This window comes from Colossoma macropomum, unplaced genomic scaffold (assembly GCF_904425465.1).
Source record: "Colossoma macropomum unplaced genomic scaffold, Colossoma_macropomum, whole genome shotgun sequence".
Lineage (NCBI taxonomy): Eukaryota > Metazoa > Chordata > Actinopteri > Characiformes > Serrasalmidae > Colossoma > Colossoma macropomum.
Genome location: NW_023494790.1, coordinates 10,110,543 through 10,131,554, shown reverse-complemented (window position 1 = coordinate 10,131,554; position 21,012 = coordinate 10,110,543). Strand labels below are relative to the sequence as shown.

Below are 21,012 nucleotides of genomic sequence, written 5' to 3'. Positions count from 1 at the left end.
AACTAACTAGTATGATGACCTAGCCTGTACACGGAGGTTCATTTTAGTTTCCTGGCTGTGTGAGCCGACATGGTGCCAAGCTTTACACCAGCAAATCAGAGCAGAGCTCATCAAATTATTCATGAGCCCATCAAAAAAGGGAAAACAGCTTGTTTCATTCTAGGGTCAAATCATTGGGTTGTAAATGGGCATGTAAGACGGCATCTAAGCATTTTTCACCCTGACCAAAGTCACATCTCTGATGTCTACATAGAAGATAATAATTTTAGATACTGAATAAATGCATTCTATGGCAGCTTTAAAGTAGTGGAATGTATGCAGGACTTTGTGACAAAATGTCTAGTGTTAATAGAACAGCTATGAATATATTCATCCCAGATATCACTAGCTATATACACCTGCTGGAAACAAGTGAAGGTTCCATATAAGTACAGAACACTAGCTGAATGAATACTTTTTCATTCTTGCACTTGGCCTGTTTGGATGGAGAAAGTTAAAGACTGTTGGCAGTGGTGAGTAGAAAGGGTTTTAGTCTACAGTGTGACCATTTGCATATTTGAATAGCATTATAAATGACTAGATTTTCCTAGTAAAGAGGTTAGTTGATTGGTCTAAGACAGGCACGCTGCATCCATATATTGTGGTGCACAAGCCCCTCTTTTTGTCTTAAACCAATCAGCATATTGGAAGAGTCAGAAAGTAGTAGCTCTCACAATTACGATCAAGTAACAATAAAGGACATTTGGTAGAGTCAGCTCATTAGATTTAGATTTACTGAAGTGTTGTCTACTGATTTTATTGGCCTTTTAGTCATGAATAAACAAAGGCACAGTAGACCTCAGGTCATTGACTAATGACAAATAGACAAATAAATAAATGAATAAATATTTACACAAGATATTACAACTATAGCAGAAAAATCACTTTGCTTTGACCCAGTCCAGCAGAGAAATAAGCTATAATTTCTAGAACTGAACAAAACAAAAAAAAATGTTTGTTATGCAGACTTTGGAATATAAATAAGTAGAACTTCATCTGCAAAGAGATTTTGTTAATTGTGCAATTAGTATTATTTCCTTAAATTCCCAGATGGGCCCATATATTCTCTGCAAGATGCGTGATTCGCTACACAAACAAAAGAGGTGACAGCAGCCTTGCCTCGTACCTCAGTGCAAGTTATTGAAGATCTTTTTTGACTAGTGAGCATTCTTGTACATGGACTTCTTTAAAGTAGCCTAATATTTGAAATTAAATTATCCTCACTTTCTTAATATTGTAAACCGGTAGGACCACTCACTTTGACCAAATGCTTTTTATGCATTTCAGCAAAAACAACAGCAAAGTCTTATACAGTTACATTAGATAACAGAATGTTGAGAAGGCATATAAAGCTGTAAAAGGAATTGTACTTTAGTGTAACTGTTCAGAATGTACTACTTTCCAATCACCAGGCTTATGCTATGTGACAGGGTCTTGACTATGGCCGAGTATGAAAATTAGTCACTGTTATGGTACCGACCAGAGTGCTGTATTACTACTGAGTATTCAAAAATGATCATGATCTAACAAAACTGAAAAATTCTTACAAACCACATTCTTGGACAAGAAAGTATATTTTTGGACATGAATGTACAGAAATATAAGTCACACAGCCGTCACATTTGATCAGTATTCTGATTAAACAAATCATTCCGACTGTCATTCCAGCAGTAAAGGAAGCCTCCTGAATCTTTTATACAATTATATAATATGTGGTGGCACACAGAAGATGCCTGTTGTACACACTGAAACGTTTCAATCTGGTCAACATACACACACCGTAATTCTTCTGGCAGCAGATTTAAACAAGGCTTGAGCTTTTGTCTAATTTCAGAGGCTTTATGATCTCTAAAATTTCCTCTAGTGTGTTTCTGCATCTTCATCATACTTACATAGACTTAAAGTGAGTAATTTACACCGATCTAAGAAATGTTTGTTTAAAGAATTTGTTTCTTCCTTTTTAAATTAAATGCTTGATAGGATATAGCCCCACCTTTTAAGTAAGCCTTGAATGTTTCATAAAGTAAAGTTAGTGATGCCAAAGGTATCATTAGTCTCAAAAAACTTGATTTAGTGATGCAAATAAGTACAGAAAGCAAGTTTGTGTTGATCTCATTTTTGTGTGTCTTTTCTACACGTTCTGGAAGAGGGAAAGGTTGACTAAATTAGTGCTAACTTCTTATCTGATGATGAAAGTAATCAAATGTTCCTTATCCTTTAGATCTCTTATTTACTGAAATCTGAAATTAAAATTCCCTGCACACTAAGTGTCTCTCTCATGTCTGTGTGCTCTGTTTTCTGTTTTAGCTCGGAAAGATCAAAACTCTTAAGCTTTGCAAGAGTAGAACGTATTTAACATGTACACTTTCTCCTACCATTGCACTGTAATTATGAGCCACAGTGTTCTGTCATTTAGAACTTCCAACAGGCTTTGGAGTTTTCTGATGAGATTTAGAAATAGGTTCTTTTATCTCAGCTATATGAAGGTTCAGTCTCTGATGTTATCATCAGTTATATAACTACTCAGTCTAAAATGCAGCCCAAATGCAGTAGAAAACCTGTGATTTACTACCTACCACAGTCAGTAAGTTGGAAACAATTTTTGTTTCTTTCAAGGGGAATGTTAAGTGATGTGCTCACCTGTCCCTGGCTTTATGAATAGCACGGTCACTCTGAACTTTTGGCGCTATCATGCTGAAAGCGCGTGCGATTTGTTACCAAATTCAAACTGCTTTTGTTTTACTCACTGAGCAAGCTTGCTAGCCCTTACTGCAGATGTACTGAAGCAGAACACTGTTCAAAAAGGCATTACTAAAAGTCAGTGTAGTCAGTATTACTCACTAAATGATAGAGGACCATGGCTGAAGTGATATGAGTACAGTGTCTCAGCGATCTGAATCCACTTGAAATGCTGAAACAGCGAGACAGTTAAATTTTATCCTTTTCACTTGAGGTCCACTTATAATGTTTGTGTGGCTTTATGTACCAATAACAGTGATAATTTATTTTAAATGATCATTTCCATCCTCTCTTTATCCCTTAGAATTAAACAGGCTGTTTTTGTCACTGAATCTTTAAGACTGGTACATGTAAAGAGTGTCTGTTCTAATTGCCTGTATGGTGCCTCATTCAAAAAATCAGTTCAGGCTGAAACACTCTTTAAATCTCCAGTGTGAATGGATGGCGCTAAACTGCTACAGGCTGAGCAGGCAGTTGTATGTCAATTGCTTGTTTTCCATGACATTAGAATATTAGTGAATTCAGAATGGACTATTTTGCAGCTTTGTTTTCATATACGGGCTGGGGAGTGACAGGTACATTTTGCAGCTATCAATGTTAGTATACTACATCAATCTATTTTATTAAAAAAAAAAGTAAGAAAAATGTGTTTTTTCAAGATATATGCCCTTAAAATAAAAGTCAAATTTAGCATTTGATGATTCTTTTTAATTAATACACACCACCAGATGCTGAGCTTCTTCCCTTGTGATGCTCAACTGTGTCTGTAGTGCAGCCATTTTCAGTTCTTGGTTCTTCTGAGGTTTTTTTTTGTTTTGTTTTTTTTATTATTTTATTTATTTATTTATTTATTTTTTTTAAAACCTTTAGTCTTGTCCTCAGTAAGTAATTATATGCTCAGTGGTGTTTAGGTTAAGTGATTGATTTGGCCAGTCAAGAACTTTGTCCAACATTTCAGATCCTCCTGTCCTCCTGCTGCAAGGTGAAGCATCATCTTCTGAGTTTTGAGGCTCTTGGTTGAATCTGAGCATTAAAGATGCTTCTTTACCTTTCAGAATTCATTCTGCCGCTGCAGTCAGCAGTCATGTCTTGTCCTTTCTGGTGTTTACCTCTGCGTACTAAACCAGGCCGGAAAAAGAGCTGTTGTCATAAATCCTGTTGTGTTGATGTGTGACGCTGTGGAGAGACCACCCCCCCCACCCCAGCAGGAAATAGAAAACGTGTTGCGATTGCGTTTCGTTTCCTCAAAGAGCCTCTTTGGTATGCGTGTGGAGCCGTCTGAGGTGCAGCAGCTAATTCCACCGTGACCCGAATAGCTGCTGGCGTGAACGTGTGTGCGGAGAGCGTGCTGCTGTTTGTCATCTTATCGCTCAAAGCAGATTTGAAAACCACCCCAGGCATTTTTCATCTCTGCAGTGCATTTCATTAATTGAAAGACTAAAACATGTTTGTTTAGGTGGTGTGTGTCAGTGTGTATGTTTGTATATGTGTATGTGTCCATCCACTTCTGCACACGTGTGTTTGTATAAGCTGAGCGAGCTGTCCAGGTGCTCATGCACACCTCAGTTCTGTCCTAATGCACATAATGAGTCTGGGAACATATGGGTGCCTGAGTAAGCGCAGCATGTTTGATGAGCTTTGAAAGCTTTGTATTAGAAATGTAAGCTAATTGCACATTTTCAGCCTGTCACAGTGCCTCAGAATCAACTGCTTGAGCTGTTTGTGGACACATCAAATCTCTCACTGACATAGCTGCAAAAATGGTCTCTCTTCTCATTTGATGTTCAACAGTCATTTTGGATCTCAAGGCATTTTTGTAGACTAGTGATTAAAATCCATTTTGCAAGATGATGGTTATATGTTAAGGTTATTGACATGATGAGCATGTTGTGTGTCCAAGTCCATTATTTTCCAAAAAAGTAATTTAATAAATGCATGGCATACATCAATCATATATGTCATGTACAATCATTTAGGTCATGTACAATGTACAATAATTGAACTTCAAAAAAAGCTTAAGTTTGGTAATACTTTGAATGAAAAATCAAAAGAATAAGCAATAAAGAATGTTCTCACAGCCTCTTTTGCTCATGATTACCAGGTGTGCCAATATTTGTGGAGGGCTCTGTATGTTGATTAAGTAAAGTAAAAAGGTGAAGCATTGGGTTGGTTTCGAAATTCACATGGTTTGTTCCCACCCTAATAAGCCCACGTTCCCACCCACATTTAGCCCAAAATTTCTCAGTTTTCCTCAGATGTTCTCAATGCAACAGCACATATGGCCCTTCGAGACTAAGTGTATTCAAAATTAAGTGACGTGGCACCCTCTCCTAAGCACTCTGCCATCACTCGATCAGCAGTTCAATGCCCAGTTTCCCACATGCTCACAGCCCTTTCTGTTCAGCATGTCTGTTGATGAGGTGCTCACTGGGATGATTCAGGTGCCCTACATCCGTTCTGGCGACCATGTGTGCGAGTATGAGTGTGTGTCTGAGAGAGAGAGAGAGAGAGTTCAGGGAGGGTCCTGTCCCAACCGCCTTTTGTAGCAGAGCGTGTTTGGAGCGCATTCAATAAGCCAATTTCCTAAAACGGCAGCATTGCTGGCGAGCTTGCCATGACCTCGGCTTCCAGAGAGAAGTGCCAAAAGCGGTGCCTCCACCGTTGTCCTCTTCTTGAAATGCAGATTACCGTGATGCATTTTAAAGCGCACTTTGCTGAAAGTGCTGGCAACCGCAATTTAAGATTCAGTATTTAAATTACACTACAACTGTCTTCAGGCATCTGTCTTCAGAACACTGCTCACATATCTTGTTTTTTGCCTCACGAGTGCTGCAGGCCCCTTTTTAAATTTGTACTGTGTCGGCATTGCACTTTTAAATGTTAATAAATGTACATACGTGAGGGCCTAATGACTAATTTACTGATTACATTGTGTTATTGGTGTGTTTGTCCAAGTACTAAGGGAGTTGAAACAAAACTTGCAAATTAAATTTTCCTACCAAAGATTTGAATGTCTTGCATGATGTGTGTGCAGATTTTACACAGCCTTTTTAATATAATATTTCTGTACGTAAGAATTCAGTTGTACTTTATACATGTATTGCTTGCATATGATAATAGATTTGTGAAGTAGATGTTTTTTTGTGCTGTGGGGTTATTCTATATGCCATGTAAATGTACAGCATGTTTGTCAGCGATTGGGGGGGGGAAAGGCTAATACAGCACGACTGGCAATAACGAACAGACACTGAAGCCCGTAGCGACTGTACTGCTTTGTTCCTTTGTATGTGGTGCCCACATCCAGTCAGAGCTTTTCCAATCTATTCCTCAGTGAAATGAATCCAGATCCAGATAATTTGCTGGACTAATGATGACTGGGACTGACTAACACTGGCACAGCACTAAGTATCTAAGTAAAGTGTATTCTGTATTTATGTATACTGTAGACAAGCTCCTAGAGCATCCTCAATGCAGTGGCCTGTCGCTTGTTTATTACCATCTGTTTGTTTGTTCTGGTCCATGCGGACTGGCTACAGAAGGCTTCTCTTTGTCTGTGTTAATGAGGTTTCCTGCTTGTGGTGTTCTGCAGAACAAGATGTTTATCTACCGTGGAAAGGAGTATGAGAGGAGGGAGGATTTTGAAGCCAGGCTGCTCACGCAGTTCCCCAATGCTGAGAAGATGAAGACCACCACTGCTCCCAGCGAGGACCTCCGCCTGTCCTCCGGCCAGTGTATCCTTTCACAGTGCTTATGGCATCCACCACTATCAGTGCTTGGATGAGCTCAGCAGCAGGCCCCATGTCATATTGTTCACAAGTTATTCAGTTTAAGATTCATGTGTTAACTTACTCCCTTAATTCTTTATTAACATACTCACTCACTTAATTACTCATCTATTTATTCACGTACTTAACCACTCACTTATTTACTCATTTACTTAATCACTCATTTATTTACTCACTTATTTACTCTTTTACTCACTCACTTATTTACTCACATACTAATTTGCACACTCTTTTACCTACTTACTTATTTAGACACTCACTTATTTACTTACTCCCTCACTTTCTTATTTACACACTCATTTAATTACTTACGTATTTACTTACGTATTTAATTACTCACTTGCTTACTTACTCCCTTACTCACTCACTCACTCACTCACTCACTCACTCACTCTGTTAATTACTTATTCACATTCTGACTTGCTTACTTATCTTTATCAGAATAAGAATCAGAATCAAGCTTTATTGGCCTGGTATGCTTGCACATACAAGGAATTTGCTTTGGGTTACAGGAGCTCACAGTGCACAATATCTGTATTTGCATTTTTCCTCCCATTAAGCTTTGGATGGCGTATGTGATTTCCTTTAACTTTTTTGTGTGAAGATATTCAGTGTTTCACGGTGAAACCTATACTTGAGCTCCCTCCAAAGTTCCAGAACAAGCCTGTGCCTGAACAGATTGTCAGGTATCATCACCACCACCACCACCCTCATTTGTCAGCCAAGAGCCGCATTCATGAAACAAAGATCAGACTCTAAATCACAGTTTGGACACGGATGTACTAGCAGTGGAGCGAAAATAATCGATTGCATGAATTTTGTTTTTAGTAGAGTAAAATTTAGTCTTCCCATTGCTTCAGGTTCAGAAACATGTCTTTCCCAACTGCAGTCTTGTGGTGTCTAATAATGCTGATTGCATGAGCTGTCCTTATCCCAGTAAAAATGCAACCTGATAATTATTTTGGATGTTAACTGAAAAACAGACATCAAATCACAGATACCTTAAGCAGCAACCCAGCCCTGTTTTTAAAGTTGTTTTAAATTTAGTTCCTGAAGTGACACTGTGTGAAAGGTAACGCCTTTTAAATAGACAAGTGATTTTCTCTCTCTGTCTCTCTGTCTGTCTCTGTCTCTCTCTCTCTCTCCATCTCGCTGTCTCTCCGTGTCTCTGTTCTTTCAATCAGCAGCTTTTGCCAAACAAACTAGATGAGAATGAAAACCCTTCGCACATCCTGACTGTAGCTTGATCTGGCTGACGTTGAAACGCTGACTGTTCATTTTGATATTTTATTCATATTGCACTGTAATTACAGAATCTAATTCAAAAGCTTGCGAGACCATATGGCACATGTTTCTGAGAGAAAAGAGCGAAATAAGCCATGTTTCTTTGTCTCGTTGTCAGGGGAGGTGTGTGTATATGTGAGTGTGGGTGTACAAGAGTGCCAGATAGAGAGACAAGCAGAATGAGAAGGCTTTTTGATGTCTTGTGTGTCTGTCATTCTTCTGGTCACTTGTGTGTGAGTGCACGTGTGCCTGTCCCTCTAGTCTTTCCACCTTTTCATGAATAAATGAAGCCCATCCGCTCTGATGCAGGAAGCATTTTCTCCTTCCTGTTGCAGCGGATAGGAGCTTCTTCCGGCCTTCATGACAGCCCATACATTGCTACTGCCTCATGTTCCATTCATCCGAGACTTGACCTAATAACACTTCTCCAGTCACACTGTCACTGACCTCCTGCTTTTTATGTCTTGCAGCTTTTACACGATAAACGAAGTCAATAAGTTCCAGTACTCCAGACCCGTCCGCAAAGGGGAGAAAGATCCAGACAATGAATTTGCAGTATGTATGATTTTGTTACACTACTTACAAGTGAAGGGAAGAATTATTGTAAATGATCCACTGTCTGTCTTTAGTTAGGAAGGAGTAAGGCACAAACTAATGTGGGGTATGTAACTTACTTTTAATGTAGTTAAACAGGTTCATGCTGGTCATCTTGTGTTCTCATAGCAACATGACAGCAACTGGATAGATATTAGATATTTCTCAAGATTCATCTTGAGATTTTTGTATCATAAGTATTTTTTTTATTACTGAGAGGTCTGTGTAAGTCACAGCACTCACACTTATTTGTCCTCTTGGTCTATGAAACATAGCACCATTTTCAAGCATGTAAATAACTCCCTTAGCCAGGCTATTGTACAGCCTCCACAGTGTGGGGTTAGTTTTAACATGCTGGTACAACTAAGCCTCAGAATGAACACAGTGAGAGAAGTCCAGATCCCCCATAAAATCAAAATAGTTCATTTTCCAAAATGGCCAGTGTTTGATATTTTTCACATATTTATTTTTGATTCAGATGTTTTATGCTTTTAGGTTGGCAAAGCTCATCTGATTCAAACAATATCAAACTGTACTGAATTAAGTTTGTTTTTACACTATTTTACTACACTTTTCTAAAGACTGTTACAAATAGCCCCTTAGTTTGTAACAAATAGACCCACCGATAGGCCATATTGTCACATTTGCACTCATGCCACTTTTTTTTTTACAAACAGCAGGTGCTGGAAGCAAAGTTAACATTTTCATCTGTAGCAGAAATGTATAGTTTGTTTGTATATAAAATAAATTCATTTTGCTCTTGTATGTTTTTAATTATTAAAAAGTTTAAGGTTGTGCCTCTCTCTCCCCTGCTCACATCTTTCTGTAAGCATTCATTAAAGTGGGTACAGTCTGGCAAGGGAAAAGAAGTTAATTGGAATTCAGTGTAGTCTGTCATGTGTGAGTCTGTAATTGAGATAATGACCCTCTGTCTTTATCTCTATATCTGTGGTTAATACCTGTTTGATCTTTTTCTCAGAATATGTGGATTGAAAGAACCACATATGTAACAGCCTACAAGCTCCCTGGTATCCTCCGTTGGTTTGAGGTTTTGTCCATGTCCACGGTGAGTAGAGCAAGCAGTTTTATACTCTAATTAGGTTCTTTATTTCATTACGTTCACCAAAGATTTGTTTCTGAAAGCAGAACGAGGAATGCTTATTATTGTTTTATGCCAGACTGCAGTTCTGTACAGTTTTTGTTACTGTTGTGTACTGTTGTGTGCATATGTTGCTGAGAACGTACTGAGATGTGTGGAGTGAGAGACAGAGCTGCTGTATCAGTTAGAGGAAGTAGCTTATTAGCAGTATCCAAATGTTCCGCATGTCCTCAGTGGATCACTGTTCTGTCACTGAAATGAACAATTATGTGCAGAGTAATTAGTCTGGATTGTGTTCTGTAATCGTTTAGGCTTTGTTCAGGATTTTACTGTGTCTCTATGACAAAGCCACTTCGTTACTTCCTCCGCTTGAGAGCTTGACCCACGCTAATATCAATATCTCTCTCTCTCTTTCTCTCTGTTTCTCTTATCTGTCTCTCTCTCTCTCTGTATTTCTCTTCTCTCTCTTTCTCTCTCTCTCTCTCCACTCTCATACACAGATATAACTGGACATCCTTTTCTCAGTTCCTGCTCTCTCTCTCTCTCTCTCTATCGCTCTTTCTCTCTCTCTCTCTCTCTTTCTCTCTCTCTCTCTCTCTCTCTCTCTCTCTCTCTCTCTCTCTCTCTCTCTCTATCGCTCTCTCTCTCTCTCTCTCTCTCTCTCTCTCTCTCTCTCTCTCGCTCTCTCGCCCTCTCTTCTCTCGCTCTCTCTCTCTCGCGCTCTCTCTCTCTCTCTCTCTCTCTCACTCACTCACTCACTCACTCACTCACTCACTCTTCCCCCTTTTTGATGTTATCTCTTCCTCCTGGACCAGGTAGAATCCAGCTAATTATGCATTGTATGAGATTTGGTTTCAGAGGACACAGATACTCTGTCACACTACTTCTTCATTCTCTCGCATCCTTTCATTCCTCTCCTTCCTCTCATGAGTATAGTGTAGTTTAGCATTATCTCATTACCTAAATGAACTGCTTGCTAGACATATTTCTGTAGTTAAAAGTAGTGAGTCATATGTATAACATACACTTTCGTGGTTGTTCATTTAACCCTAGTATGATCATTCTGACGTGTATGCACATGTACAGTGTGCACACAAAGCCTTTTACTGCATTTGATTTTATATGAGCCAGGCAGTAATTGTGGCTAGGAAGTGTTTTGTGATTGTGTTTGACCAGTCAGTGGTCTGCAATACTTTTAGCTCCACTCACACAATCAGGCCCAGCATGCTTTGTGCCCCAGCTAGAAGGGTTGCCAAATTCAGCATGTGTACTCAGGTGTTGTACAAGCCACTTGACTGTGGAAATGACAAAATGGATTTGGAAACCAGACTGTACTGTAACACACTGTCCAGTGGAATACCTGTATAAAATGATTTTTTATGCATAAAATAGTACTAAAAATCATTAATTTGACACTTTTTGTTTTAATACAATGAACCCTGTGTTGGTTATTTTTTTTCATCAGGAAAGTTTGGTGCTGTTCATATTTTTCAACTAAAAAGAAAATGTTTGTGCATGAGGGCATATAAATATCCCTCTATGACTTTCTGTCAATCGAATCAGAATTGTTCTTGAGAGAATTGTGATGAATCTAAGAACTGATTCTTTTTTTCACTCCTAATTTTAGTAAATAAATAAATAAAATGACAATGTCCAACTGGCCTGCTCCTCTGCAGTAGAAGCACTGAGCTCCTTTATTGTCCTTGGAAGCTTTTCTTTTCCCAACGGAACCTCACAGCTCACCCTGAGCTCTGTATGTGTAGCCACAGCTAGTACAAATCCCCCATCTGATGCCCAGACTGGAGATTTTTTTTCTTCTGTTCATTCTCAATTACCCGCTCACTTGGTCAAACACATTCATTTCTCCCTCTCTTTTCTCTCAAGTTCTCTCTCCCTCCCTCTCTCTGCCTAATGTGTGTTTTCATATATTTCTGTGCATATTCAGTTGTTGTTGTTTATTCCGACAATCCTCATGTTGTTCTCATTAGCTATTTTAAGAAGAGTGTGTTGTCGCCAGGAACAGACGGATTTGTTTAGAATTTCACTGTCGGTCTGTCACGGCACGGTGTGAAATCCTTCCTACAGACTGTGAATGAGTAATGGACAACCTGTAGGCAAATACCCTGCAGTCCCAGCAGTAAAGAAGCAGGCGAGAGGATTACCTCTTTAAACCCTGATCAGAATGCTTTGTGAATGGATTCTTATTTTAGCTGTTCAAATTGGGGTAGATGTGACATTTTTCAAGGTTCTCATGGCAGATTGGATTTCTCATAGCAGATCATAGCAGAGAGCATAGCATATAGCATTTTTCTCAAGACAATATTGTTGATGATGCAAACTTACAAAAGAAATAAAGTTTACCATTGCATTCTTAGATGTGGGCTGCTCTTTGGTAGCAGTCTGTCACTTTCTTATTGCAGTGACTGAGCCTCTCTCTCTCTGTGTCTCTCTCTTTATAGGAAGAGATCAGTCCTCTGGAGAATGCCATGGAGACAATGCAGCTGACCAATGAAAAGATCAACAACATGGTCCAGCGCCATCTCAATGATCCAAACCTTCCCATCAACCCCCTCTCTATGCTCCTCAATGGCATTGTGGATCCTGCTGTCATGGGTGGATTCGCTAACTATGAGAAGGTGGGAGAATACTCTTTAGTAACTCCAAAATACGTGTTTCAGAGAAGGTACTTTACTAATTACTTTCATAATCTCCTCTGACTCATACACATGCAACCTGCTTGGGATAACTGGTATTTAATGCTAAGTGATAAAGCACAAAGTGCTTTGTCATTTATTCCTAATGAAAATTAAGTGCTGGAAAAGAATCTGAAAGCTGTTTTGTCTAATAACGACTTTGTACCATTATGAGATTCATTTTATTCTGTTGTTAATCAGAGCAGCAATATCCAAATTGTTGGTTTAGGTTGTGAATTTGTATGGGAGCAGCTTAAGAGGTACCTGCATTTTAGTGTACTACAAAGGGAATAATCTTCCGTGACTGCATGAATCAAATGAAGGAAAAACAAAAAATGAAGTGCCATCAAGGAAGCAGCAAAGGGCTCATCAAGCACACCAACGACTGTTTACTTTCCCTCGATCTGTCTCCTTTATGTAAAACAGAGTGAAACAACGCTCAAGTTAATGTGTTTTTTCCCCAACTTTGAATTTTCAGCGTGTGCTTTTACTCATCCGATTTTTCTCACTTCATCTAAGTAAATAAAACCTATTTAAATATATAAAGACGTCAGTGTCCATCTACCCTAGTGATCCTTAAAAGAGTGAATCAGGGTATCGATTTTCTGTTAACACATTTTAGTGCTCCACAGTTGATCAAATTTAAAATCCAGTTTTTCCAAGGTTTAAGACATCAAGGGATGTTTTTATTGTACGCATGTGCCCTGGATGTGTTATTTTTAATTCATGTATGAAACTAAATTAAAAACTGTCTTCTCTCTCATGTCACCTTAGGCGTTCTTCACAGACAAGTACATCCAGGAGCATCCTGAGGACCAGGAAAAGATTGACAAGCTGAAAGACCTTATCGCCTGGCAGGTAGGTTCTGCAAACCTCCTCCCGAGTATACCTCCTAGACTGTCATACAACCAGGTATGATTTTGAACACCTGACAGGTGAAAATCAAGCGGAGCACCTCTTGACAAATCCTGCTTCAGCTGTCAAACAGCTAGGTAGGCTTCGTAAAATGACATAAGCAATCATTCTGATATTTCTCTTTATAAGATAAATTGTTCCACTGGCACTTTATGCATAAATTCTTTTTTTCTGCACTTCTGCACCTTTCAGATTATCTCAAGTGAAAATATTTAACCAATCCTTTAGTTTTTCTGTATATTTTTGCAATGTTTGTACTATGGCCACTTAGCAGATTAGGCCTTAAAAGGCTGAGAATCCACCTGTAAGGATGTCAGCCAGGTTTGGGTCAAGTCAAGCTCTATACTCGAGCACCATACATGAACTGGCTAAAAAAACAGTTTACAGAGATAATTAAAAACTGTCCAGTGTGAGAGTGATCTTGGCTTCCTTGCTGCTACTAGAGACAGCAGTAGCTTCTGAATTTTCACTACAAGGTGACATTCCATACATTCCTGTTTGCTGAAGATAATGTTCTTTCTCAGATCTTTGGAGCACTTTATCTATACAGGACAGACAGAAGGTAAAGATAGGTGAAAGTATAATAAAAAAAATGTAATGAATATTCAGCTCTGTACTGTTCCGTTCGGTTACAGGAGTCTGAAAGGCAGTTGGCAGCAGGATCATAAAATCCTCACTAATAAAGTTGTGAACACAAGATGAGATCACATGAGACATCCTAAAAAAAACTCCCCAGAAGGTGCACCAGCATATGTGCTCCCAAATGTTCATAGGAACCAGCATATGTCTCAGTGCAAATGTGTAGAAATACATAATTTCTGAATACTCCTATAGGTAAAAATAACCTACTTAACCTACCTTTTTCCTGGTTTAAGTAGCAAGGCTGGTTAGTGCGTTATCTCTATGTTTGATCAGTCTGGTCAGTAATAAAGAAACAGAGCACACAGCAGCTGCTGTGCTGCCAGTATTTTTATTAGATGGCACATAATTTCGTCCTACCTCTATTCTGATATGTTTGTTTGTTTGTGTGTGTACTTGCTAGTGCATATTGTGTAACTGTGTTTACACTCAAATGTCTTCTCATCATATATTAGGGGTGCGGGAAAAAAACGATTCTTAGATGCATCGCGATGCAGACGTGAACGATTCTGAATCGATTCATAAATGTCAAAAATCGATATTCTAAATATTTAATTTATAATGTAATGTTGACGGAACGCAAAGGGGGGAACTTGGAAGTGGGTAAGTGCAGCGCCCGGACACTCTGTGGCGGCACACAACAAAAACACTACTGGATGAGTGAGAAGTCCGACCGGCTCCCTCTGCATTAAAGTCAGGTCAGGTCAGGAGTCACAACCCAAATGTTAAGAAGACGCCTGTCTTTCTCTTTTCCTTTTTCGTTCACTACTCGCTCGGAGAAACCTTGTTGCTATGTGACTTGCAGTCTTTCGCGCTCCCCCCCCTCTGTCACGAGACCAAAACCGAAGTTATGAAATCACTAAAGACTATATAATGTGCTGCATGGTCATCCATCACCACTGGATCTTATTTCACCGTAACAGCGCATTTTATCACAGATGAGTGGCAGCAGCTTCTCGTGCTCCAAACAAGAGCAGTTAATGAGAGCCTTCTAGTTCACTTGCCACATCACTTCCATTTGTTTTATTAATAAAAGATATTGGAAGTAAATTCATTACGGATCATTACAAATACTTTGTTTTAAAACTACCAAGTCCTCACACAGTAAGAAAATAGAAATCATGTATAGAAAAAAAAGATGCATCGATAATCGTTTTATAGTCGCATCGCAGCCCTCTGAATCGTAATCGAATCGTGAGGTGCCTAGAGATTCCCACCCCCATTATATATATATATATATGTGTGTGTGTGTGTGTGTGTGTGTGTGTGTGTGTGTGTGTGTATATATATATATATATATATATATGTATATATATATATATATATAAATCAGTAGTATGTGATTCTTCGATTTATATGTGACTTAATTCTGTTGTGTGTATGTTAAGCCTTTGAAAATGAATGTTTTTGAGTATCCATTACAGTTGTTGTTGTTTACTCACTCATCCTGTCCCAAAGGTGCATTTCGATTTGCTCTTCTGTAATATTTTTTTTTAAGCATTTGGATCCAAAAAAAATCTGTGCTCCATATGAAATTAGGGAGCATCAGCAGAGAATATGTATAATCTTGCTATGTAGATCACAGTAACAACAGGCTAAAGAAGAGTAAATGGTGGCACAAGCAGCCATTTTAACAGCTGCTAGCGTTAGGTGGTTATTACGCCAGGTGGTTACAGAAATGTTAGTTTTAACGAACTTTGTCAGCTAACAAAATGAAAATCTGTCAACTTTGCATAAAGTCAGTCAGGACAATCTCCTTTACAAGTATCTAATAACCCATATTTTGTTATATTTTATTCTCTTGAAAGTGTAAGTGCTTCCAATGAAAGCAGTCGTTTGAAACAATATTGTTCATCATGATCATGTGACATGTTACCTGGGATTTGGTTGGCTGTTTCATGAAGATAAAGGTTGATGATATTCCAGTTGGATAACTCACATCTGGTCAACGATGAAAGTAGCTCATTTTAAGTAGCGATATATACGAACAAAACAGACTGTCTTAAACTCTGGTGTAGTCCAGTACATTATGGGTTTTGGTTTGTTTCATGATTTTCCACATTTGAAGTCTAAATCAAGGGCAACACAGTGGCGCAGTGAGTAGCGCTGTCACCTTACAGCAAGAGGGGCCTGGGTTCTTTCTGTGTGGAGTTTGCGTGTTCTCACCGGTTCCTCCCACAGTCCAAAGACATGCAGTCAGGCCAATTGGACACACTAAATTGTCCCTAGGTGTGAGTGCGTGTGTGAATGTGTATGTCTGTGTGTCTGCCCTGTCTGTCTGTTTCCTGTCTTCCGCCCAGTGACTGCTGGGATAGGCTCCAGCTCCTCCCGTGACCCAGAAGAATAAGCAGCTTAGAAAATATGTATGTGTGGGAGGTCTAAATCAACTACAACTGCCATAACATTAAAACCTGTGTGGAAAAGTAAATGTACACCACTGCTGGCTTGGCACGAACATGGCTTTGCCAATCCCGTAGAAATGCTAGCAGAAATTATCACCATTGTAGCTGCTTTTCTTTTTTAAACATTGCTGTGCATGTTCTTGATTATATCACAAAAAATTTAAAAGGCCAAGAAATGACTGCAGTACCACCATCCAAACATTAATCTAACAATACAGCTGAAGTTTAGTTTTTTTTTTTTATTAATAACTTAAAGTAAATAGCAATAAGTCAACTGTAAACAACCAGTCTTGTTAATCAGCAAGTTATTGAAGTGGAAAGAACAGTTTAAAAATAGAAATTCACAGAGTCACATTTCAGAGAGAACATCTTAGCAAGTTTGCTATTATAAACAATAACATTAAAAGTGTCACATTCATGTGAACATTAACATTAACATTAAGTGGGTCCAAAGAAACAACAAAAGCTAGCTTCCAGTTAATGTCAGATACAATAGCATCAGACTAGTAAAGTTGCCTCATTCTAATTAACAAATGTCACCCAACAAGACAGAAATAGCACTTTTTTCCTTCTAGGCCATCGGCAGAAATGAACGTACTAGATTCGTCATTCGTAATCATTCATAATCAGTACACTGTTATATTTAAGTTTTTTCTCATAATAGTGTTAATGAGTGAACGTTCTGCCCTTCGTGCAGTATGGCTCCAGCTTATGTGTGTGTGATGAGTGATTATCAATACTGTGAGCTCTCCCCTTGTGCAGGTAGTTTGCTGGTTCAGGGCACACGTCGTATACACTTACCCTCAGCCCGTGACCCACCGCACTGCGTAATAGGGTCTGAAGGACTCGCTGTCTTTATAGACGTGGAGAGAAAGAAAATGACATGCAGAGGCCATTTTGTGAAGTAGCAAGCAGTCTATAACAGCTCTAACAGAGATGCAGGTGACTGAAGAAACTGCATAAGTGGCCATTTAGAGTGTTTGATGATTCTTCTATACAGTCACAATAGAGGTGCGTAATGAAAGTGTATCAGTAGTAAAGAGACTGTAAGAAAACGTTTAATATAATTTAGCACTTTTTTATTGACAGTGTGAGTATGATGGAGACAGAAAGGAAGAAAAGAGAAAAGAAGAATCTGTGGCTTGATGCGCATCATGACTCTACAGGGAGGTGATACCTGTCAGTCTTTTCCCCGTAGCACTGTCTTTCACCCCTGCAGAACTGATGGTGTTTTGATGCAGCAAGGTTTTGATCATTGTTTCTAATGCCCAACGTTGCTTTTCTCCCAGTTTACTGATGACAAGTCAAGTCAGCTAGTTCATAGCTTTAATGTGGCACAGATCATTTGATAACCAGGATGATGATCATTGTGTTGTGCTAGTATGGTGTTAGATTGATGTTATTAAAAGTCTTCTTTTGGATTTGTTCTCCTGTGTTTGTCTGAAGATCTTCTGGAGCTGACAACAGCTGTCATGCTTTCAGGAATCCTGTTTCTCTTTTCTCTGCTGTCTCGTTCTCAAATTGCTTCAGAAGTCAGGAATGAGCAGAGGAGAAAGTGCACACACCAAAGTGTACACAACACTACTGCAGCCAGTCTGCAGCTGCTTTTGCAACAAAGCAAAACAGACCAGACAAGTTTAAACAGAATATGTGTGGATGTGTAGTAGAACACAACAGCCCAATAAATTGGATCATGACTACATTCTGAGGTTTGAGATAATTGATACAATTGTGATCATTAATAATTCACTGTTTTAATTATGCATTTTTATATGAAACGTGTTTCATTGTTAGCATAGCAATTAAATACAAACTCAGGCTAGGAATTGTATTCAAAGACATAATTGCTAATCTATTCTGTGTGAATGTGGAGATGGTTGACGGTGGTATTTTAGCAGTCTGGCCCTTTCTTCACGAAATATTTTGAAATAGAAGTGCTGATTATGGAGTATAAACCAAATCTGATCCAGAATCTTCATTCCTCTACTGATGTGCTTTGTGATCGTGGACGCTTGTGTAAATGCTTTGTCTAAATATATGTTTTACCACTGGTGTCATTGAACGTTTTTCATGCTGCATTATCTGTGCTTTCCTGCCTTTGCAGCATTACCTCACTTGTTTCACACTATCCCACTAACTTCTAACTAAACCCTCCTTTTAAGTTTTTGAAGAGAACAAGGGAGAATTTCCATATTACAACTACCATTCAATCATATTCTAATAATCACTACTAAAATGAAAGAACAGTATGGACTGGTTGTGAAACCCAGCAGATTTATACTGTGTGTTCAAAAGTTTATAGATGTTTCTTCCGAAATCAATGGTATTAATGTGGAGTTTGTTCCTTTTTTACTACAGCAACAACCTCTTCTTTTCTGGGGAGGCTTTACAGTAGATGTTGAAAAATATCAGTGAGGACTTGAATGCAGTCAGCCATCAGAGCATTAGTGAGGTCATGTACTGATGTTGGATGATTAGTTCTAGATTACAAACACCACGCTAACTCATCCCAAAGATATCAGTAGCTCCGGAACCCAGTGCTGGACAGCTTCCCATTCTATTGGCAGTGATGTCTTTCGGACATATAGAGTAATTCAGAATCGCTGCCCTGAATCCTACAGATTAAAGATGAAATGGCTGTGTAGCTGACAGTGAAGTCAAGTAAATTCTACCTATACCTGTGTAACATTTGACCTGTTCATGCTCCACTCCTAATGACTTTTTTTTTAATAACAACAATTACAAGGTTGGATTAGCTTTACAGAACGTCTGTTGAGAAATTAAAGAGCATAAAAACTTTGAATTTGTTATTCATTTCAAATTAAATACATTTTATATCTGTAGCAGTTTGCACTGTTGGGATATGTTGTTTTTCTCTTTGTAGTGCTAATGTTAGCATGTGGCACATTCTGACTTTTTTATGTGTAGTTTTGTTTAGTCCTCCTTAATGCCGTATGATTTTAAGCATGGATAAGCCAATTAAAATGACCCCTTAGAATGAATTATTTTAATCCTAAGGGTTTGCTGCTGTCTCCTTTTTTTGGGCTGTGCATGCTTGCCTGAATATGTATGTGCACATTTCAGCAAGCTTTAGCTCATTAATTTTTGCATGTATTTGTGTGTTGGACTAATACCTCATATCTTTAAGACTATTGGACATGGCCACTCTCTATAGCTGCATTAGCTGGAGGAGCACACAGGCTGTAATGAACACTCGCTCTGACTCTCAGTGAAGTGGTTAAAGCTGGGATTTCCTCAGGCTAATCTACATGTACTCAATGTGCATAGAATTCGCAGAGCTGATAGTGTTAGAAAATCCTGTGCCCTAAAAAAAAACTTTATGAATTTATTAATTTTAGCTTCAGTTTTGTATTTGCACAAAATTGGTTGTGATGAAGATTCTGAGTATTCATGTGTCCGAGTGTGTGTGTGTGTGTGTGTGTGTTACACAACACCCGCAGGCTGTGCAGTCAGTCACCCTGTGAAACTCTTGTTGCCATGCCACCTCTCCAGAGTTCCACACATCCGTCACTCTGATTGCTATATAAAGACTCAGGTTTCCCTGGAGATGCTCTCCCTTTTTCTCTCTCTTTCCTTCACCCCCCTTGTCTTTCTTTCTCTCTCTTTTTTTCTCTTGCTGTCTCTCTCTCCCTATCCACCCCGTCTCTCGCTCTCTCGCTCTCTCGCTCTCTCTCTCTGTAGTACTGACTCTCTCTCTCTCTCTCTCTCTCTCTCTCTCTCTCTCTCTCTCTCTCTCTCTCTCTCTCTCTCACTCTCACTGCATAGTGCAACAGTAAGAGGGAACACGTTCAACAGTTGACTTTCTTTATCACTTCACTTTAGTTGATTTGATTACTCTTGTATATTTTCACAGTCTGAAATACTGTTTGACCTGTCCATGCTCCACCCACAAATGCATTCTTTTGCTTTGCATAATATTGAGTTTCCAGTTCAAAATTTTACAAAGAAGTTACACTACAGAACTGGTCTATGTCGTTAAAGCAATTTAAAAGTGGACTGATCTTCCTAACAATAGCACATCAAAATTATGATGACAACTTCTCAACAGTGCATACAATATACATATCATTTGAAATTAAAACCACACCCTTAATTTTACATATTCTGACAAAATTTGTCTGGTACTTTTTATTAGATTGAATAGAATTTTTCATAATGTTCTGTAAAGCTTATCAAGCCTCCCAACAGTTTTTATAAAAGAATACATTTGTTGGCAGAGCATGAATGGGTCACTGAGGCATTTTAGCCTTTGCCTTTGAGGTTAATCTGAAGAACTTTTCAGGTTTGACTGTTTATTTGCACTTGAAGCAAAACATGGTATCATAAAGCAGCCTCACCACTTGACCACTTGTTTGAGAATTGATTAGCGCTTGAAGTAGGAAGATGCAGCCTCTGCTTGTGCATTTGATGTTGGCTTCTGGGTCACATGTGGTTATGTCTGAAACGAGTGACGATCGCTCGGTTCAGACGTGACGAGGGAGTTGATTGCTGTGCATTGCGTCAGTTGTCAGTGATACATGATGAGTTTAACACCACGTCTGTTGGTGTTTCTACCTCATAGCCTGCAGCACGGGACTCCACAGCTCCTGTCTCAGGGAGAGCATCACTACATCACTCCTCCTGCTTTGAAGTTTGCAGAGCGCTGGAGTGCTTATGTGCACGTGCATGTGTGTGCATTAGAGACATAATGTTACTGTATGTGTGCATCTCAGCTGTCATATGAGGCATGTACATGTCCACAGGTTCATAGACACCTGCTCATCTAACATCTCTCTAGAAATCAGGGTAGTTAACAGGAAGTC

The 21,012-nt window shown here is 39.0% G+C and overlaps 1 protein-coding gene across 1 annotated transcript in view; it reads left to right on the top strand.

Moving 5' to 3' along the window:
* Nucleotides 1–21,012, top strand: part of dock1 (dedicator of cytokinesis 1) — a 293,715-nt gene that overhangs the window by 253,905 nt on the left and 18,798 nt on the right. The window contains 6 exon segments of the mRNA XM_036572082.1: nt 6,368–6,509; nt 7,168–7,249; nt 8,318–8,402; nt 9,421–9,507; nt 12,000–12,176; nt 13,008–13,091. Of these exon segments, the coding sequence (XP_036427975.1) occupies nt 6,368–6,509; nt 7,168–7,249; nt 8,318–8,402; nt 9,421–9,507; nt 12,000–12,176; nt 13,008–13,091 (657 nt within the window).